General features: G+C 42.1%; 1 protein-coding gene across 4 annotated transcripts in view; it reads right to left on the reverse strand.

The window, feature by feature from the left end:
- Positions 1-3056: 3056 nt before the first annotated feature.
- Dock4 (dedicator of cytokinesis 4) overlaps positions 3057-17500 on the reverse strand; it is a 400837-nt gene continuing 386393 nt past the window's right edge. For 2 of the 4 annotated variants that reach the window (XM_034514331.2, XM_076941951.1), the window contains 7 exons: positions 17289-17409; positions 16053-16134; positions 15778-15887; positions 13812-13884; positions 11893-12006; positions 9000-9067; positions 3057-5753 (listed from right to left, as the gene is read on the reverse strand). In XM_034514331.2, the coding sequence (XP_034370222.1) occupies positions 5298-5753; positions 9000-9067; positions 11893-12006; positions 13812-13884; positions 15778-15887; positions 16053-16134; positions 17289-17409 (1024 nt within the window). In that variant the 3' untranslated portion in view covers positions 3057-5297. The remainder of the gene's footprint in view (positions 5754-8999; positions 9068-11892; positions 12007-13811; positions 13885-15777; positions 15888-16052; positions 16135-17288; positions 17410-17500) is intronic. The other 2 variants (XM_076941952.1, XM_076941953.1) reach the window with 2 other exon arrangements.

Consider the following 17500-nt stretch of genomic DNA (forward strand, 5'->3'; position numbering starts at 1 on the left):
GGAAACTCTAAAGGGAGACTTCTTAAGTTCCAAAGTAAAAATTCCAAACTCAGGAAGTTTCTGAAACTTACACAAGGTCTCTCCTCCTCTAAGGTCACATTAACAGTAAGGTCTTCTGAGGAAGCACACAACAGCCAAGTTGTCAGGCTGCCTGTAAGTCATGCAGTGAAGTCTAGGTGTATTACTTTCATGAGCTATGTATGACCCATGCTAGGGAGACTTTGTTGGTGCAGTAATCTTTGCATAATTTCTGCTCCTCTAAGTAACTCCTCACCCATATTCCTGTAAGTCACCCCAACAAACTCATTGGTTCACCAAGTTGGACTTTGGTGGTCTCTCATTGGTTGCTTATCTGGAGTAGACATTTGTTCATGTCTCCCCATGAATAGTGCCGTATAACAGTCCCTGCACAGAACAGCAAACATGTTCTGCCTCTTACACAGAAAATTAACTGTAAAACCCAGGATTCCTTTGCCTTTGCAGTTCCTGTCAGAAAGCCATTTTTGTGTGAGATTTACCACAATAATGCAAAACATGGGACATGCTCTGTATAATAGTCTCAGTGATGTTATAGATACATAACACACATATATATGTATGAATATATACATATATATGTATATACACATATATATGTATGTGTATATATATATGTGTGTGTTATATATATATATGTGTGTGTGTGTGTGTGTATGTATGTGTATTTTGAGGTCTGTGATTAGAACTATGTTGAAAATAGCTGTTCAGAAAAAGTATCAATCCCATAGCTTATGCCTAATGAACATGACTTCATATTATTTTGCTCACTGGCATTAGTCTACTATCCCAGGGATTCCTTGTCCAGCAATATAATTATTATTAATAAAAGGAATATTCATTCACACAGACCTATAAACTCTTCAAAAAAAGCAACAGTTGAAAGTTTCGGACTCTCTGAAACTGCTCATGATGAAGCATGGTAGCTTCATTGGGAATATCTACAGGCCATATTAACTTTGTTTCCCACACTTGTTGCCTTTCTGCAAGGCTTGTTCTTAATGTTCTGTTGTTTGAGTTTTTGAGATAGGATCTTGTGTAACCCCAGGCTGGTCTGGAACTTATTATGTAGCCCAAGTTGGCATCACACTCTCAGCAATCAAACAGTTTAAGATGTCAACTGCTAAATTCTCTTCACATTTACAGAATTCAGAACATCTGCTCACCTCTGTAATTCCCCCGTCCCTTTATCTTTTAGTTAAGTTCATCAACTAACAAAACTTAAATTCATGTTAGGGTTAACTTGCAGAAAAGTAACACGTCTGTCAAAAAAGAACTGTGGGAGCCAATCCTAGGATGAGGTCCACTGAAATCCTCCAGAGAAGGCAGAGGGTCATGCCATCATGGAGAAAGACACCCTTAGGACACTCTTCTCCCCATGTCCCATCTTCCTTTACCTCCAGAGCTCTCTGTGGTTCTGCACTTCTCAAAATTCAGTTTTGAGGTTAAAAGCCAGCTAGCTATTCTCTTTAGAGACTAGCCTTTGAGTAATCCCAGCTCTTCTTACCAATTGTTCTTACAACACTGGCCCTCAGGCTGGGAATCAAATCCACCTTATTCTAGTAACAAACTCCTAGTGTTGATGTAAACCAACCCTGAAAGAGGTTAAGTGTGATCTTTATTTAATCTTTATCAAGGCCTTAAAAAATACTTTGAAATGTAAATGAAATTGTGTTCTTGCTCCTTTGAGAACTGGCAGGATGAAGCTCCCCCTTCTTTGTGGCAGTGATTAGTAAACTTGGTCCTGCATCAGACTGGGAAACAAGCACTCAACAGTGTACAATGGGCCTTGAGAGCATACATGATAAGTGAGCTGTCCTTTGTGAATCCTGCTTACTATCTTATGCCTATGTATAATTTGGTGTGCATGATTGAAATTAGATGCATTAAGTGAAGGGAATGGTTATATAACTTAATGTGTCAAACAAAACAGAACTCTCTCACCACACTCTTTTTCTGTACGTTCATAAAAGGTAGCCCTGAACAATAACCAGGGCCTTTCAGTACCCTTACTTACATGTCTTGCTATCATAGCTTTGTTTTAAGTAAAGAGTCCTTGCTACTTCTGCAAATTTGTGTGCTTGTCTTAACCCTTTGAGTAAGAGGCCACAAATGTGAGAACATCCAGCCTAGACCCCAACCATCTGTTAAAAAAAACAAACCAAACCAAACCAAACCAAACCAAAAGAACCCCTTCTCTATGGTTTTCTTACAGAATTGGGACCATGTTTCAATATTCATACATTTTTATATAAACCACCCTGTAATGTGTAAAAATCAAACAAGACAGTGAAACCTGTTACTATTGTTGTTGTCTTCTGTGTAACAACCAACAACAAACCAGACAGAAATCAACTTAGGTAGGAATCTGAGCTATTCATACTGTATTATGCACAGAGAGTAGAAATGGCTTAGTTATAATGAAAATGTTCACAAATGATCCAAAATGATGTAGTTGATGGGTTTTGGTGTTTAACTGGACACCAGTTTGTCTTGACTTACACAAATGTAAACCCGTCTCATGAAATTAAGACAGACTTTAGTTAAGACACATTTTTTCAGTCAATGGGTTTTTTTTCAGTGATTATGAAATATATATGTCTTATCATTTTATAAAATGGTGGAACAAAGATGGTGGCATGCAGATAGAACATGTCAAAGCTGGCAAGGGCAGAAGTCAACCATCGCCTTGTCCACCTGGCAGCTGTCTCTTTCGTGTTGAGCTTCCTAACACAACTTGATGGCTTGATTTGCTAAGTTGGCTCTGGTTAAACTACTTAATGTTCAGCTGCCCAGGTAAATGTTATCATCTCCACAGGATGGTAACTTACACCATTAACTTTCCAACCTTTGTTCTCTATGGTACCAATGATCTGTGTTCAGAGTCCAACAGCAACAGAAATAGGATCGATCAGCAAAGAAGTTTACAGATCTCATGATAATAGGACCCAGAGATTTGTGCAGCCGCTATTCTAAGCAAAGCCACACTGATGACTGGAATAAAGGCAGAAACATTAAGATTAATCTGATAACTTTATTTAATATTTACCATTCAGCAGCAATCAACGTGAACATCTGAGCTAACAGAATCTCTTAAAATGTTCTGCTATATAGCTGCTTTAGAAATACACGCACATGATAAAGTCAACTATTCACTGCCAAAAAAAAAAAAAAAAAAAAAAAAAGGAAAAAAAGGAAAAAAAAAAGGCTTCAAGAGCAAATAACACTGATGTATTGTGTGCCCAAGCACTAGTCAAGAAATCTACTAAATTACACAGGAAAAGGAAATCAGAGAGGCTTTGTTATCTTATGCATGTCACCTTACTTAAGGGAAAAATTTTACTTCTTTAAAGCAAAAAACAAAAACAAAAAAACATGGAGCTTCCTACATACATGTATAAGTGTATGTGTATTTATATATATATATATATATATTTATATTATGTGATTACAAACACAAAGTGTTATTATCAAATGCAAATGCTAGTTCAAGAAATTCCTAACTGCAAAACCCGCAAGATACAAAGCTAAAATTCATAGGTTCCTTTCCTCAATTATGAATACTTTCACTAAACATAAATATTTTTACATATATTAATTTTCTGACATTCAAAATTGTAAAGTCAATATGGCAGAATTATTGTTAAAAGCACATATGTACAAATATTTTCCATACATAAAGTATTTGGCATAATTATAACAATTATACTGCATCCACAACTGTTTGCTTTTTACTTTTTTTTTTACACATAATTGTATCTCTTATTAAAATTAACCAGTTATGTACAAAAATACTTGAACATTTATTATAGAAAACCTCTATAACCAGCCTCAACAGCATATACCTGCTGAATGGTTTCATTAAGAGAATATAAAAAAGTGGTCACTGCCTTCCAGGTAAGCTAGCAACAAAAACAAACACAACTAAACTAAGACGAGCTTCCCAACAAAAAAGGGAAAATATTTTAACAGCATGGTTTAAAATACAGTTCATAGCTATTGTCAATTGAGTGTTATAAACAGTCAGTAAAAGGAAAAGACGAAGATAAAAAATACATTACTACATACAAGGTGCTTATCCACCCTCCTACAACTGCCGCATCAGCCTGTCTTGTCCTGTCTCCATCTAAGATGCTATGCTGCTGTATCCATGCTAGAATGGTCCACAATCCTCCCCCAGAAAAAGGACCATGGGATGAGCCTAGACGCTCAGCTCTCCTGGTAAGAAGGGAGAGTTTGAGGAATTCTTTATTTTATGCAGGATTCAAAGGTAATGCCCTCACCTTTTCAAAGTCGTTTTACCATTCAGTCGTGTTAATATATTTTCACTAAGGTTTTGTCTTCCTTCACACTATTGATTTAATACTGTCCTGTATTGATTCCTGAATCCTTGGCTAATGGGACACAGTAATTTGTGCCTATTTAAACCTTGAACACCTGCTCTTCATCAGCAACACGTTTTGTATAGGAAATCATCAAGTCAGGAAGCACAAAATTCAAGTAAACACTTCTCCTGGGGTCTTTTGCTTAATCTAGCTGTTTGGAACTCCGAAAACAAATTGCACCTTGAAAAGTAATACAGTAGCTAGCATGGTGTCAGGGCACTTAAAGATTTAGCAACCGATTCACAAAGCACAGTTAAGGATGTAGACAACTGTCAGACATCAAAGAATTATTCTTTTTAAAGAACAAAACAACTTCCGGGCCCAATCCTTGCCAACCCTTAAGTATCTAGTCCAACCAAGCGGCCGGCTTTAACCTTTAATTCTGAGGTGTGCGCTCAACATTCTGCTCAAGGGGAGAGCTGACTGAGGTCCTCACCGTCTTCACTGAAGAAAGGGCCGTTGTGTTACTACGTGCACAAACTGGTCAGCTTTCTCAGAGTATCAAGTATTCAGAAAAAAAGGGACACAACATTATCGCGCATTCTATTGCTTGACAATATTGTATTGGTTTTAAGATTAAACTACATTAAAAAAAAAGTGAACATAAAAAGGTACAAAAGGAGTCTTTTTCACAATTTATCACTTTCAAATGAGAAACGTTTTAATGAGACTCAGCCATACTTCATGTAACATCTGGCGTTTTAGATCAGTAACTTTTTTAAATATTGTGCAACATTATATTAATAAGCAAATTTAACTCCATTCATTTAAAGAAAGGTCTGAGTAAGATATTTAAAGTGCCTACACTAAATGTCTTCTCATCAGACTTATCTTGTAAACGGCAAAGAATTCATCGCAGGTACATAGAAAAGTGACTTATAGCTGAGACACCTTGCGGGGCAGGGGCCTGGGCCTCGGGCCAGGCTCAGTCCTACGGGTCCCATTCTCCATGTGGCTGGACCGGGCAGCTAAGGGCTTGGGGGGCAGAGCAGGTGGCTCAGAGGTGACAGGGATGGAGAGGCTGTGAGGTAGCGGGACAGGGCGCCGCAGAGTCCGCTCATAGACACTGTAGGGGGGCGGAGTTTTGCTCTCCTTGCGTACAGGTTCCTCCGGCCCGCTGAAGCTGGGCACGGGCACTGGCACCGGCATGGGCACCGGCACAGGCACCGACTGTTCGTTGGCTTGGTTTTCAAAGCCCGAGGTTTCCGATGTGCTACACCGACTAAGCGACGAGATTCCACTGCTGTAGCTGCCGGACAAAACTGGGGAGTTTGAGCTCAATCCTGGGGAGCTGTACTCCACTGGAGATGGAGTGAAGGACTGTACGGAGCCCTGCTCCCACCAGAGGTCGGGTCATGCGAGAAAAGAGACAGATGTTAGAACTGTTTCACCAAACCCGTACTTGACTGACTGGTTCTTTAGGAAGACAAACTTGGATTTATAGGGAAATCTGCCAACACCAGTAGCCTCCAGGAAGGAGGGAAAATATAGCATCTACACCACTCAGCCAGTGGTAGTTTACAGTAGTCCAAGCTAAGACAAACATTAGATTTAAATTTAAGCACTGCCATCTGCAGTACTGAAAATACAACCCCAGATGCTTATCTGCCAGACCCTACCCCATTTACCTAGTTCACCTCGACACCTGCTAGATAAAAAGATCCTGAGAGTAACTGCCAAGAGGATTTGGAGGCCACCATCAGTCCTGTCTCAACTAGGAGGAAGAGCTTTGGGGGTGTGGCTTGGCCATGGGTCATGATTGCCAGATAGGACACAGAGAGGCTTGAGGAAGCCAGTGGGACACACTTCTCACTGGAGGAGAATCCTCACACCCGAGTCTTCTGGGAGCCCCTAGACACTGGGGCAGAGCTGCAAAGCAGGAAAGCATTTGTGTTTTTGGCTGAGACGTGAGCTGTTTCATCTACTGCATTTTTAAAAGCCTAATTTAGTTGCTAAGTTTTGAAAATAGGAAAATTTCCACATAAAGCCCAGATCTACGACATTTCATAAGGAACTAGATAGACACTGCAGCAAAAGAACCCACATATTCTTATGGAGATGATCTGAAAGACAAGCAGGGGTTGTCTCCTTCTGCTGGGGCACGGGTACTTGAGCATGCGCAGGCTCCCTCCTCCACATGGTGCTTCAGCCAGCTTTCTTCACCTACTGACAGCCCTGCCAGAATCTGATCCTTACTGCTGCCTAGGCCGTGTCTTACGGAGAAGCCTTGAGTAGGCTCTACTGGGAAATGCTGCCTACCGACATAGCTTTGGGTACATTCAAGCCCTATTAGAAAAATATATATATATATATATCCTCATATTTGTTTAGCCAGTGCTTTCTAAACTTACTTGATAACAGACCTTCTTTCCCCTTTCACATATCACCTAATATCTTTAATGTTCTATAGTGGGCACTGTTCTAGGCTAACTTTACCTTGATGCCTGCCCTGCCGTGGTGTGCGTGCGTGCGTGCGTGCGTGCGTGCGTGCGTGCGAGCGTGCGTGCGAGCGTGCATGCACACCTTGTTTCTCCCTGGCTTGGAGCTGGCTGACCACTGAGCACTGAGGAACCTCCTTTCTCTATTCCCAGTACCGGGATGGGTAACGCACCTGCTTTTTCACATGGGTTCAGGGCAGCTGGACTTAGGTCCTGTGTTTTCAAGGCAAGCACTTTACTGAGTTACTCCTCCAGCCCCTAACCTCTCATTTAAAAAGATACAATGCTGGTAGGCACGAATCCTTTCATTTAACAGGAGTATACAAGCACGGTGAATAATGAGATCCAGATTCTCTGACATCTTTTTCAGAAAAGAGATCTCGAATTCAATATAAGACATGTAAGTTCAGTCTTCTGTAAAGTGTCGATTCTAATGCATTGGGTGTTTAGGCACACCCCAAATTCTATCAGATAAGATACCGAAGTGCATTCTAATTATAGGGAAGCTTGAAACTTGGGAGTAGTGTGCCCTCTAAAGTAACTTGGGAGTTATAGCACAAGATGTGATTTCTCATGATTGCTCCCTCTCCCTCTCCCTCTCCCTCTCCCCCTCCCCCTCCCTCTCCCCCCTCCCCCTCTCCCTCTCCCTCTCCCTCTCCCTTTTATGTTATATCACCAGACTGCCTCTGGGCCAGTATGAATGCATGTAGGTCCCTTCTAGGACAGTACAGATCCGCTTGCTAACTAGAGCTATTTAATAGGTACTTGAGCATTTTCCAGTAAGGCTGTCTTTATTCTTTAAGAGTTTAATCCCTCCAACGCTCACTGCCTTATTTCTACTCTGCATAATAGAATTGAAAAACACAGGCGATAATTCCATCACAATGTGTGGGAGTTGAGTGCTTCTGAGGGTTTATAGATACAAAGATGTGGAAGCGCCATGCTGCCTGGCTTCCTCACATCAGGATGATGACAAGCAGTGGCTTCCAGAACAAACAATGTCACACGGACTTCACGATAACAGCCGCACCGTGGAGTGACAGCAAAACTAGAAAATCATTTGCACTCCAGCAAAATTTTACATCAGGAATTCTGGCAAAGAAAACCCAGCCACACTTTTTTTTTTTTTTTTTTTTTTTTTTTGATTTTTTTTCCCTCCCTTTTGGGTGTTGTTTCTCTGCCTCCATCAGTGATGATCATGAGCAGCGCAGATACAGTGGGTCATAATCTGTCCCCAAGTGTTTGTGGAGACTAATTTGTCTTTTCATCTCAGCTAGCACTGTCTTATCTACACAAAGGACACGGGCTGTGGAAACCTAAGTCAACCTAGTACAAAACCATCCTTGCAACACACACCCCAATCTCCTGTTTGCTCCTGGGGCTGTGCTGCCCAACGGGGTACGCTGAACAGTGAGCTGAAAAGCCTTGTGGGCAGTCCGACTGAATGTGGATAAAGGCTAAATATTATTCTTGATCTTCATGAGGGATTTGTATGTTTAGAGATGTTTAAAAAGCCTGTATTTACATGACAAACATGTGACCTTTAAGGTGGCTAGCTTGTTCTCCATTTTTTTTTTCCCATTTTTGCCATCATGTCCTCTATAATTCAGTATGTGTTTGTAATGTGGTAGGTATCTTTAATACAAAGTATTGAGAAAGTTGAGTTTGGCTTTGCCAAAATGGATGAGGTTGATGATAAAGCCCAAAACCTTCCAGAAGAGCATTTGATAGACCTTGATTTGTCTGTCTGTCTGTCTGTCTCTTTTTCTCTCTCTTACTAGTATTTTTCAATCTAAGTGTACACATGAGTGTTTAATGTGCTTTAAATCTGTTGACTATAGTTTGTTATGGTCTCATTGCCATTATTTGGAGAATTAAGCTCCTCCTCCTCCTAATAATAATAATAAACAACAAAATAAACAATTGAAAACAAAACTTAACCCACAACAAGCTCTGTGTTCTTGGGTAAAGCTCTCCAAGGGGAAAAGTGAGGCTGTTTTCTTGCCCCAGTCCTCCCTTCTTGATATGTTCTTTGTCTTGTCTGTGGGGATGAAAGCACCTTTTGATGTGCTTAGTGTGAAGTTTCAAGAAAAAGGAACCAGGGCCAATCTTTGGGCCCAGTTTAATGACAGGCCTGTACCTTCAGTGGAGACCGTCCAGCAGGCGAGGGGGACACCGATGTCGATGTCGTGTGTCTTGCTGGTGAAGCTGTTGATGGAGAAGGAACATTTTAATTAAGAAAAACCAGAGAGCTGCATATGCCCTCTATGTGCACAAACACAGGCAGATGTGTTAGTGTCTAAGGATCTCCTCAGCAGGGGAAGAGAAAAATGGAGTGGATAAATTACACAACGGCTCTCTACAATAGATTCCTCATAGAGGATGGCGCCACCAAGATGTGGGCCAATTAATGAAAAGTTACTGGTGCCCAAATGATGCTTTGACTAGAAGGGTATAGCCCCAAACTGCTCCAATGGTCTTTATTCCTCTCCTCTCCTCTCCTCTCTTCTTTCTTCTTCTCTCCTTCCTTTTTTCTGCTGACAAGCCTTCATGTAGTCAAGCTGGTCTTGAGCTCTGTATCTGTGGATGACAGTGGACTCCCTAGCCCCCTGACTACCTCCTGAGTGCCTAGGCAGTGTCTGTGCTGCCATGCTTGGCTCTCACATCCTTTCCATACCCCCAAGTCCAGATGCCTTTCACCACTCAACTGCTTCATCTCATAAATTGCTCCTGGTGTAAAGTGCCAGGAGTCCTTGGGAGATGCCTTCTGTCTTTGGCCTGACTAGGGATGGGAAGACCAAGGCCCCCCAGGCAGCCTAGAACAGGCCCATAGAGGTGTTCAGTAAACCTTGCCTTCTACCCCACCTCCCAGCATTCCCAGTGCAAACAGAAAGCTTGTCCATGACAATACAAAGGGGGATCATCTTCCCATTTCTTCTTAATGCCTGCCATTGGCCTTCCCTCAGTCCCCTGGGTGGGGACTTTGAGATATTACCATCATGGCAAGTGTGACTTCTGCTTCTCTGGGGTTTTCAGGTCTGATACCCGGGACCCAGCATGTGTGGCATGTGCTCTTTGTGTGTTTATGGATCAGATCTTGTTTCTAGACTGTAACTGCATAGCATAAAAACAGCTTGTGACTCAGTCGATAGGGTGAGGGCAAGCCATCCTTCCCGTTTCCACAGAGAGATTTTGGGGAATGTGAGCTCTGCTCCTCTGTGATTACCTGCCACTCTTCCAGCCATCACACTGAGGTTTAGAACTCATAAAAAAAAAAACCCACAGAAAGGCTGAAAGGGAGAGAGACAGACAGTTGCACAGCCCCATAACACTGACCACAGATGATGACATCAGGACAGACCATGAAAGCAATCAGTACAGAAGGCACAGCAGTCCCACCAATCTACATGGGAGGAGAAGGGTCATTCGGTTGTGTTGAGCCCTAAGAGACCACTATCACACTGCAGGGTTGGGTGGTCTCATCTACACAAGAAGCTCCTACTTCTGTTCCTACAAGTGGTGAGTGCTGACTAGGAAGAAAATCACATATGGACAGAGAAATCAGTCCCAGTGGGGGTGCTACGTCTGCCACTGCTGTCACAGAGGTCAAGGCCTCCTCTTGTCCTCGACTCAGTCTTAGACACAGGCCTGGTACCTAGTGCTCATTCTCAGAGCTATTTTTTGGAAACATACTTTCTACAAGCCTAAAACAGGCTCGCCAGCATCCTTTTTGTCTCAGACACCCAGCTAGTATTGATAATATTTATACCTTAGTAAGAACTATCAACCTTATTTTCCCTTAAAAATAAAAACAAAAAACAAAAAACAAAAAAACAAAAACAAAAACAAAAAAAACCTTTGAAGTTCCGGTATTCAGGGGTACAACCAAGCCGTTAGACTAGACTGTCTGAATGTATGTGTATCACCAATGAAATGCAAATGATTTGGCTGAGGAGGCCTCATTTCTACAATCAGACTGGTATACTAATGTAGATGATCAATAGAATCAAATCTATCCCTCATTCTGTTTAAACATCTTATGATCTCATATACCCTGCAGAAACTATTCAAAGGATGAGAGAAGCTACAATGTAGCAAGTGACACGGGGATGTTCAGTCTAGGGAAATCTGCTGAGGAAATAGCACCACATTTTCGTTGGTTCTTAGACCAGTTATATACCTGGAAAGCTCCAGCAGACATAGGAAAGCGCTGACAAGATTTGGTTACTGGAAAAGGCAGTCAGTTAAAGCAGGAGGCGCCTCTTAAAACTGCTCCACATGCAAGTCACCAAGCAAGTGGTATGTTCAGAGGGAAAGCTGGCCTCTTCCCAACAGAAACTCATGAAAGAGTCAGCTCTGCTTCTGTCTGTGTTTCCCTCGGGACCCAGGGCCAGGCTGGAAGTTTCCCAACCATTTTCAGCACTCAGATGTTAGTGAGCAGAAGAATTCCACCAATGGCTTGGTAAAATGCAGGCTCTAGCCTCCTTTCAGGAACATAATCTAACGGCTCAGAAGACCTGAGGCTGTACGTACGTCAGGATGTGCTTCATGAGCCAGTTACAAGAGATGCAGGTCCATGCTTTAGCCCTCTGAGCAATACCACCGCTGGGAAACAGAGCTCTTAGAGCAGCAGATCACTCGGGGTGTCAGAGGCACCTCAAAGCCACTGAGAGTTGGCTCTTGAGTCAGCCGTTGTGGGAGGTTATAGAAAGCGGCCCAGTTAGCAGAGATTAGTGCAAGTGAACTGCAGAGGCCAGTTCGAGAAGCCCACCAAGCAAGAAGAGTTGAACACAGAGCCGGGAAGAAGATGGCATGCTCAAAGTCTTCCGAGGGGCTTATTAGGAATGGACTGTTGTCTGACTGTGTGGCAGAACTGCAGGAAAGGAGGAGCGAACTAGAGGTGAATTACGTTGCAAGCAAGATTTTACCTTGGAAACCAGATGCCTGCCTTTCTCTGAGAAATTCAAGACAAACTGAAATATTCAATATACTTATTTTATGAACGTGATTATTCAAATGCTTCAAATACCCACCAGTCTGTGTGGGCCTTGGAGGGACAGGGGGAGAGATAAGTTTCCCACTGTCCGACATGTTCTTGGCTTCTTTCCCACTGTCCAGGCTCCAACTGCTAGGGGTGGGATTCACAGCTGGAAGGGAATAACACAGCTAAAACCACAAGATCCAGCTTTGCCTTTCAAATGCTTGAGATCTTAGGAGAATGTCAGAATTATCCAGAATGGAAAAAAAAAGAAAAGTCAACTGGTCTTCAAAAAGACCACAAAACCTTAAGTCGTAAAAAAGCAGGAAACTTCCCCAATACTAAACCTCTTTCTAATTGGTTACCTAACAGAGCTGACATTTAATTGAGTAACAGCGGGTCTCTTTATTTCCCTCAAGCTGTCAAACGGGACTACAAATCTCTATGCCAGGGAGTAGCAACCTGCTGAGAATTCCAAATGTGTTTAGATGCTGAGAAATAGATGGAAAATGTAGTCATCAGCCTATTTGTAGAAATGTCTGAACAAATGGCCATCTAAATGAGGTGGAGAGGCAAACGACACCCTCATATTTCAACCGTGTGACAGAAGGTCCAAGGACAGGGCTGAGGGTGCCACACAATCTCACTGACCAGTGTTGTCAGGAAAGGGCATGTCCCAAATGGAGGGACTATACACAGGAAAGGGCATGTCCCAAATGGAGGGACTATACACGAAGTCAGTCCTGAGAAAACAACCTGGACTGCTGATAGCAACATTGTTATTTTGCAATCCATCTGCTCCTTGTATCAAGATGTAGGAATATGGACAGCTCTGCTAGGAAGCAGGGCAGGACACACAAGGTTATGAAACACTACAGTGAAGTTTCTAATAGTAAACCAGCGTTCCCGCTTGCTTCTCATGCAGATACTGCCATCTGATGGATGTAGTGAGAATTGCTACGTTTTATTCCTCCAAATTACTGCTCTGATTTAATGGGGTGGAATTATTTTAAACATTTTTTTTCTCTATTTCTTTTATATTTGCTGTGTGGTTTTCTTTAATAAAGTTGGTAAAAATAACAGCACGTCCCTAGTTTCTCCTGGTAAAGATCAATGCTTGACTTACAACATTAAAGCTAATTCTATGCTTTAAAATAATTTTGGCTAGGTCCTCGCTAATTTTCATCTCCCTTTGGGAAGTTTTAATGTTAATGTATCAGTGTACCAAAATGGTAATACAGCCTAGTTCTTAATGGGAGCAATTAAAGTGCACTTTACTGGGACATTTCATTAGTGAGTCTTGATTCATTAGCCTGCCTGACTGCTATTTTTGAGGTCTGACCCTGAGAGGCAACTGGGTGACTTTGCAAGTCCCCGCACCCCGCAGTGGAGGAAGTGACATTTAATCTGCTCTTCCTGGTCTGTGTGTTGCTAATTGGCTTCTTACCACTCTGCATGCATTTGGTGTGTGTGCATCTTATTTGTGTGTGCGTGACCTTGAAGCTGGCTCCACGCCATTCTGCCTTGGACTTCAGTGCTTACATGGTATTTAATCGTACAAGAGCCTATCTGAGTCACCACAGACAACAGATGAGCCGGCTGACTATGAACTTTGTGAAGGAGACAATGAATGGGGTCTGGGGAATCAATCTGAGGAGTAGCTACTTTCATTGTGTGAACTGGTGGTTTAATTGGCAACTTTGCTTCAGGAAGAGCAGGCTTTGCCTGGGATCTCTGAACAACGGGAAGGTCATTACACAAAGGAGCTCCTAATTTGCTCAGATCTTAATAGTTTATGGAGAATGGATCATGATAAATTATCTTTCACTAACTGCCTAAAGATCACACTCACCCTGGTCATTAACAGTCTAGAGCCCTACCTGCCACATGGCACACAGAAGACTGGAGGAAATGAGGACACCACAAACCCTGACACATTCTAGGACCTACCAGGATTGGATGATTGGTACCCACCTTTCTCAGGTGCAGAAAGGTTGGGGTCACTGCGAGGCAAGGCCCCATCTCCAATATGATTAAACAGCATCCTCTGGAAAGGGAGAAAAGTTCGTTTTTATGATATAATATGCTGAGATATGATGCCTTTTAGAAAATGAGATGGTTATCTCCTTATGAAACTCTTTGCTCAAAACATTTCTATATGGTATAATGAGCCTAGGGACAAATAATTAAACTATATTTAAGGAGAAAAGGGGAACAGAGTCTTAAAGTTTTCTGAAAGAAACATAATAAGAAATGGTGTTTTACATTAAATATAAATGATAAATAATTACTCATAATAAACATAGGGAATATTAATAGTAAGTATTAGCTAGGTATGGTGTTCTTTACATGTGTATACTGCTAGACTGGTAGTATGACATATGAATAAAAATGAGAGGAGAAATATTAATTTAAAAACCTACTACATAGGCAAACTCTATCATAATTTAAATCCTATAATAAGCAAAAATGAGCTAATAAATATTCTATAATTTTAACCTACAAAAATGCCAATTTTACATGGCTCTACCTAACTCATGAAAAGAAAAAAATGGAAGCCTACAGCATTGTACATTATTGTAATTTTGGTAACTTATATACTGCTTCAAATTTTACCCAAGGCAGATAACTTGGGATTAATCAAGGAAGCTTTTCAGAGTTTCCCATGCTGGCACATGATCTCTTAGAGCAGATGAAACAAACTGAAATCCCCTTGCAATGCCAGTGACAACGGGAAATAAAATTGGTTAGCTGGTTCAGCCAAACGCACTCAGAAAGCATTTCTGCAAGACATCAGTGCTGCGCAGAGGAGGTATCCTGGGCCTTTCGGGAAGATCACACAATCAGCAAAGATAAACCAATCAAGCCAAATCCCACTCGCTCTCATCCAATTCCAGATGCAGCTACAGACTTCTGCCAGGATGGTGTAGAAAAACAGAGAAATTAGCTGGAGCAGAAACAAGTAGTTTTTCTCTGCTCTTAAAATTAGTCCCAAATAAACTGTGAAAAACTCAGGGATACAACATGAATCTTCAACTTCGTACCCGCCCTCCAATGCACATACGTTATCCCTGGACTGAGCCTGTGGCTCTGAGCTCACTCAGGTTTTTTAAAGTGAGGTTTGAGTGACAGGCAGATCCACATTCCCTAACCCCTATGACATCTCCAGGACACAGCCCCTTTCCTGGTAATTCATGGAAGATAATGACAAAGGCAAACAGATTGCTCCTACAGTCTTGTGGAAAGGAATCAGCTGTAGCTACCCTCAATAGCTATGGGCAAACAGGAAGTTCTGGGCAGAAGCAGAGTCTTCTGTTACATTAAGATGTTCCTCCCTCCCCAGACTTCTGCTCCATACACATGCAAACACACACACAGATGGTTCATTCGCTGGCTTGCCCTTGGAATATTGTAGCAGCAATGAAGCAGGTTGAGATCAAGGACCAGGCAGTCCCTCTCAGTTCCACTGTCAGGGCTGTGCCCCAGATATCCCTCTAGAACAGTGGTTCTTAACCTGTGGGTCCTGGCCCTATTGAGGGTCCCATCAGATATCCTGCTCAACCTGTGGGTACCATCAGATATCATGCATATCAGATATTTACATGATGATTCATAAAATTAGCAAAGTTACAGTTATGAAAGATTCCTAACAGTAGCAAAATTGCAGTTAGAAAATGGCAACACAGTAATTTTATGGTCGGGGGTCACCACAGCATGAGGAACTGTATTCCAGGGTCACAGCATTTGGAAGGTTGAGAACCACTGCTCTAGAAGATGGCGCTCCAAACAATGGGCAGAGACTGGAGGTGGACTGACTGAGTCTTCTTCCAACTGGCCTTGTCACTGGTTGCTTTGGGCAGGTACTGTGTGACTCTGAAGAGAATCACACACAATCCCACACTCTCTCATTCTCTGCCTTCTGATTCCCCCATAGGAGTACCTGCGAAGGCTCCACAGGTGTTGGGTAAATGGCACTGCATGGTCTGTCTCTTGGGGACAGGCAAGAGTTTTCTCTGGAATGTTTGTGTTTGTCAGACAACAAAGGTGAAGCTGGGAAGAGAAACAGAAATTATCCGTGAGCTAGCCAGTAGGGCCGTTTAGAGCAAACCAGAGTATTGTGGCAGTTGCCTACAATATGGGCTACTTAAGCCACATTTCTTAAGGTCTGGAAGATTCTCAGGGCACCAGTTAGGACATCCCCAACTCAGCACTAACCTCTGGCACTCGATGGGGCAGAACTTGTCACATTAGGTGAAGCAGAATGGGTGGAACTCAGGCTTGAGGTAGATGGGCTGGGCTGGAAAGAGAGGGAGCTACTGTCATCCATGGTCAGAAGCTTCAGTTCGTGACATTTCAAACAGGACATTAACATTCATTTTGTTTTCAAATTAGCAAAAAGAAAAACAAAACCCCAAAGGCCATTTAGAAACAGAGAAAAGTCTTATGGATTCAGACCAACAATGAAGCTTGCCTGGATTAATCAGGCCTGATATTTCTACTATTGCTGAAGGGAGGAACACACAAGTATTAGTTTCAGCTCTAGTCCCTGACCCCATCAGTAGCCCTCCCTTCCTGTAGTATAGAGAGAAATACTTCTAGTCTTGGGGACATAGATAGGGAAGTGTTTCTAATTTTCATTTATTGATTGATTGTGCAAGCATGCCCCTCTCCTGAGTGAGCACATATGTGCCACAGCATGTGTGCACGGCATGCATGTGGAGGTCAGAGGACAGCCTGCAGAGAACTTGAGGTAGTTCTCTCCTTTGCTGAGTGTGTCATCATGCTTGGCGGTAAGTGCTTTACTCACTAAGCCATCTAGCTGTCCCAGGTGAGGGTTTCTAAAAGGCACACAATCTGCATTCTCCTTAGCTTCAAAACTCTGATCAAAGCATACACTGGGAGTCACATTGTGGCTGTTTCCAAAGGCAGTGCTAGGAAACGCAGGTTTATTTTACTATCATAAAATAAAAAGCTTCAAGGCTCCCATGAGCTCTAAAAATACCTACAAAACTATACATTTTCCTATTACAGAAAATTTTCTTATATAACTATGCAAATTTTATACTGGGGCCTCAAGCCACAGGGGAACTCATAAAGAGTTACCAGAGAAGAGTAGGAGGCAGCCAGTATATGTCAACATGCTCCAAGAATCCAGGGGCCAGGAAGCAAAGAACTACTAAGGTCAATCTGAAAGCTAAGCTGAGGCAGCTTGCCTGGGTTTTTTTATTGGTAGTTTATGTTTTCTTAAAGTGATGGTCATTTTGGAGAGAAACATCTTTGTGAATTCCAAAGGCCAACAAAGCAATACTGAGAGTTTTTTTTAAAAGGTTGGTCCTTAGGTCAAGTTCTTGCTTGAAGATCTGTTCATGAGCCCAGCAGAATGGACAGACACTCTCACGATGCAGACAGAAACGGAAATAAACAGAAGCAGACAAAAAGCTAATGGAGTACCTGCATGTTAAAGACTTCATCAGAACTTTCTGATTGCCCTGTAATATTGCTTACTTCAGCAGAGGCCTGTGAGGACAGCGAGGACGAGGAATACCGGTTGACAGCTGGGTAACTTAATGGGCTGTTTCAGGGGAGAAAAAAAAAACAAAAACAAAAACAAAAAAAACCCAAATGGTTGTTAACTCAGTCTTGGAACTGTATTTTATCACATG

This window comes from Arvicanthis niloticus, chromosome 11 (assembly GCF_011762505.2).
Source record: "Arvicanthis niloticus isolate mArvNil1 chromosome 11, mArvNil1.pat.X, whole genome shotgun sequence".
Classification (NCBI taxonomy): Eukaryota; Metazoa; Chordata; class Mammalia; order Rodentia; family Muridae; genus Arvicanthis; species Arvicanthis niloticus.